At 52.4% G+C, this 4,678-nt stretch overlaps 1 protein-coding gene across 1 annotated transcript; it reads right to left on the minus strand.

The window, feature by feature from the left end:
* Nucleotides 1–412: 412 nt before the first annotated feature.
* Nucleotides 413–3,215, minus strand: LOC101345348 (toll-like receptor 12). The gene has a single exon (XM_004372101.2). It carries the CDS (start codon nt 3,128–3,130, stop codon nt 413–415), a length of 2,718 nt encoding a protein of 905 aa, XP_004372158.1. The 5' UTR covers nt 3,131–3,215.
* Nucleotides 3,216–4,678: the final 1,463 nt, after the last annotated feature.

The raw sequence follows: 4,678 nt of genomic DNA on the forward strand, positions 1-4,678 counted from the left end.
TCCTCTACACTTTCCATGAATTCCCAGTCTTATTTCCTTGGGCTTCAGTGTCTGTGACCCTAGAACCTTAGCTTTCTGCCTCAAGTGGATTTCCATTAAAAAAATGAAAATAAAAATCCAATCAAGCCAAGCATTTCACGGACTCAGTAAATTTACTGACAATTTGGAAATCTTGAGATCACATCCAATGCCACACAGCCACCTGCCATCTCCCAAATGTTCTCATTCAGCCTCCAGAGCCTTCCCAAACCCTGTGTTCCCAACATTTGACCCTCTCTGCACAAGCAGCACCCCATCTCCCACCAGGTGCTGAGTTCAAGCTCATGCCCCCATATATGCCCACTATTTCCCTGCTAGGCTGTCTTGCTTTTATCTACCTCCACCCTCCAACACCTGTGTACCTACTCTACCATTACCCAGACTGTCCCAGCCTCCTCCCCAGCCAAGCCCAGAAGTCGGCCTTTCTTTCATCTTCCCTGGGCCACATGTGATAGTCTCCTCGGCGGAGCAGCAAGGCTAGTCTATGGTAGTGGGGGAGCTGGTGGCGGGAGATAGGCTCCAGGAAGACCAGCAGCAGCGCTGGTAGGTAGGGGGCAGCCAACAGGAGGGAAGTGGCCAGGCGGAGCTCCAGGCGGCAGCGAGGTGTGCACAGGGCCTGTCGACTCAGCACACACAGTGTGATCTGGCTGCCCACCATGCTGTCTGCCAAATTGTCGGCCACGTCCTTGCCTGGCTCAAAATCCCGCTCAGGGAGGCAGACACGCAGGCCCCAGCCAGCCGGAGGGCAGCCCTCCAGAGTAGGCAACAGCTCCTGCACCACCCAGCCCTGGTCTTGCCTGCAGTGGGACACGAACACGTCATAAACGAACCTCTTGCCCTCACTCCTCTGACCCCTCAGACCCTGGAGCCAAGCCCTGAACAAGGTCCGGAGATAGAGGATCCAGTTCCTGGCCTCCTGTAGGAAGGGCAAGGAGATCAGCAGAAGCAGCAGGGCAGAGCTGCCCAAAAAAAGCTCTAGCCCCAAGGTCTTGGGACAGTGGCTCCAGAGAAAGGGGAAAAGGAGTCTTTTGGAGTGGTCCCCAGCTTCTGTCTGGCACAGCTGGCGCGTTGTTATGTGCACGTATGTTCTGGGCGACCGCTCGAGCCAGGGCCCCACCCAGGCATTGGCACACTGGCAGGCCAAGGACGAAGTGAGAAAATACATGTACTGGGGCATCTGGGGGCTGTGTTCCTGGAGGCTGGCATCCAGCACAAGGCCTTTCTCCCAGCCCAGCACTAAGATCTGAAGATTGCACAGACCTTGGAAAGCAGCAGCAGACAGTGTCTCCAGCCCTGTTTGCTCCAGCTGCAGCACCTGGAGCATCGGCAGCTGGCCCACCAGCTCCTCAAGCCGCAGTGGGCGCGGCCGGGCTCGGGACTGCAGATTATGCAGCTTCAGCTCCCACAGGCTAGGCAGCCCTGTGATGCAGCAGGGTCTGAGGCTATGCCCGTCCCCCCTCACCTGCAGCTGCTTGAGCCCAGGGAGCTGCCAGAGGAAGAAGCGGGAGGTGTCCTGTGAGCAGAGGGCCTCCAAGCTATTGCCAGAGAGGGAGAGTTGGTGAAGGGCAGGGAAAATCTTGGAGACATTTTGGACCCCCAGCTGCAGTCCCCAGCCTTTTAGGGTCAGGGTCTGTAAGACTGGAAAGACATTAGTAACCAGCTTCCAAGGCTTCGTGCCTGAAACTGCATGAAGCTCCAAACTGGCTAGCCCCATAGGCAGGGACAACATTCTGGGAGGCCCAGAGACGAGCCCCAGTCTCAAGTTGTTCAATCTTTCTGGGCCCCAGAAGTCCCAGGTTGAGCTCAGCGCCATCCGGGTGTCTAGCAGGTTTAGGGTGGTCAGTGCGGGTAGAGATGCCAGCCAGCCCTTGTCCAGGGCTACCAGTGGATTCCCACTCAAGTCCAATGTCTCCAGCCTCCTCAGGCCCTGGAACACCTGGCTATCCAGGTCAAACAGCTGGTTTCCCTGAAGTAGCAGCTCCCGCAGGTGGGGCAAACAGGAGAAGGTGTCTGAGGGCATGGTATACAGCCCATTGTTAGACAGATCCAAGGCCCGCAGTCCTGACTCAGCCCCTGTCCCATTCATGCACAGCATGGAAATCTGCAGTTGGTTGATTGTCAGTTTTAATGTCTGAAGTCTGGGCATAGCGGCCAGGAAGCCTGGTGGCAGATGAATCGGATGATTGCTCTTAAGATCCAAGCTCTTTAGGCTGTGGCAGGAAGCCAGAGCCTCGGGAGCTATGCGCCTTATCTGAGTGAGTCCCAGATGCAGCTCTTGCAGCCCAAAGTGAGCAATTACCCTGACAGGCAGCTCAGCCGTGTCAGTTTTCTTCGCAGACAGGGCACCCAGCCTCTGCAGTCCCAGTCCCACCACAGCAGCTGCGTCCGTATTTGTGTGATCCAGATGCAGAGTCCTCAGCTGGAGGCCCTGGAGGGCCCCAGGGCTGGTCATGTTCAGCCGTTTGTTGAATGACAAGTCCAGCGTGTCCAGGGACCAGGCATCCCCAGAGGAGGAACCTAGCACCAGGTCTGGGAAGATGTCAGCCAGAACTCCCACATTCTGCAGGCAGCTGTACGTCACAGCCAGCTGTTGTAGACTGGGAGGCAGCCGGACACCCAAGCTCCCGTACAGGCAGGGACCCAAGAAAGTAAGGCGCTGGAGGGAGCTCAGGTTGCCAAAGGCGTCAGGAGGTAGATAGAGAAAATCCATGTGGCTGTTTATGAAAGTGAGCTGCTGCAGCTGCTCCAAGCCCTGGAGGGCTCCTGGTAGCAGCTGGGTGAAATGCAGATTCAGCCCCAGGATCTTGAGCCCAGGGAAGTGGGAGAAGGCATCCGGGGGCAGGACAGAAATGGAACCAGAGAGACAGAGCCCCTCCACGCTCTGCGGCACAGCCTTCAAGACCTGTGTCAGGTTGGTCACTGAGGAGCATGAGGCAAAGAGGCGCAGGCTGGAATCCAAGAGGCAGAGCTGGACATATCGGGAGACCAGAGGCAGATGAGAGCCTTTGGTCACTAGGCAGTTGAAAGCAGTCCAGGCTGTGATCATAGGAAGGGACAGGAGCAGACCGGGCAGCAGCAAGTGTTTGTCCATCTCAGTGCCAAGCCTGGTCCACAGAGAGGCAGAATCAGAATCCCACTATCTGCTCCCCTGCCTGTTTGGAGAGCAACACAATACTCACGGCAGTGACAGGATACACAGCTCCAAGTATACCCAGGAGAGTCTGGAAGCAAAGTCAGAGGGCTGCAATGCTCCCAAGCTTTAGAACTGCTCAAGAATTTAAGGGGAGGGTGGGACCAGACTAGGAGATGCCTATAGCTGAGGACCCAGGGGTCAGGGAAAGGAGGAAGTAAACCAGTGGTGAGGAGAGACCCAGGTCTCACTTCTCTGTAATGAGGAAGCAAGCAGCATTTCTGAGCACAAAAAGATTTGGGACTAGAGGTCCAGGATCCCACTGTCGTTTTCCAGGGCAGTGCGCTTCACGTCTCTGAACCTCAGTTTCCTCATCTGTAAAATGAGCATACTAATGCCTGCTTCACAGGATTGCTGCCAATTATACATGGGTGGCAGAATGAGGTTTCTCTCTTAATCACCCCTTTTACTAGTTCCTCCTCTTACTCCTAATAGAAAAAGGATCATTGGTAAATCAGGATTAAAAAGCAGATGTTTTGTATATAAAATAATACGTTGAAATGATGCCATCATGGACATCTTGAAATGTTCCACACTGAACATTCCAAAAGGCCCAAACCTCACCTAAGAGGACTGTAGGGATCTATTGATTCCCTTCCAGTATGGAGCAAGGAAGGAAGGTTTCCGTGGCTTTGACCTTGACATGCACTACCAGGATGGAGCCAGGACTCCAAGACAGAGCAGAAAGAGAAAAGAAAAGGGGCTTTATAATTTTCCTAAACAATACAGCAAACCATTCAATAAAATTCAATATCTGTTTATGATTTAAAAAATAAAAGTATCTGACTAATAAAGGATATCTACCCCAGGTCTACAACAAATACAATGAAACCTGGGAGAGCCGGAACTCAGTGGGACTGCCTTGTTTTTCCAGGTCTCCCAAGTTTTCCGCCTTTGACAGAGTGCAGTCTTACCACTTTTCTATCACTTGTTTTAGTGGAAAATATTTGAGTTTTCCTTCTCTGACAGGTTTCCGCCTTACACATGTTCCGACTTTCGCAGAACCATCAGTTCCATTCAAGGCCAGGAATGAGAGTTGTAATTATTTCTGTTCAACATTATACTGGCGGCCTTGAGTGTGTGTATTGGGTGCCGTTGAGTCCCTTCTGACTCATAGTGACCCCATGTGACAGAGTAGAACTACCCTATAGGGTTTTCTTGGGTATGATCTTTACGGAAGCAGATCATCAAGTCTTTCTCCCATGGGGCTGCTGGTTGGGTTTGAGCCTCGAACCTTTTGCAGTCAAGTGCTTAATCATTTGTCCCACTGGGGCTCCTTCTGGAGGCTTTCGCCAGGGGAATAAGAAAGAAAAAAAAAATTATAAGTATTTCAAAGGAAGAAACAGAAAGATTGCCATTTACAAGATGACATAAATGTCAATAATATAAATGTCCAAGGATTTCTAAAAACAAACTGTTAAAACTAAAGAGGGTTTGGAAGAGATGCTG

Source organism: Trichechus manatus, unplaced genomic scaffold, assembly GCF_000243295.1.
Source record: "Trichechus manatus latirostris isolate Lorelei unplaced genomic scaffold, TriManLat1.0 scaffold00015, whole genome shotgun sequence".
Taxonomy (NCBI): domain Eukaryota; kingdom Metazoa; phylum Chordata; class Mammalia; order Sirenia; family Trichechidae; genus Trichechus; species Trichechus manatus.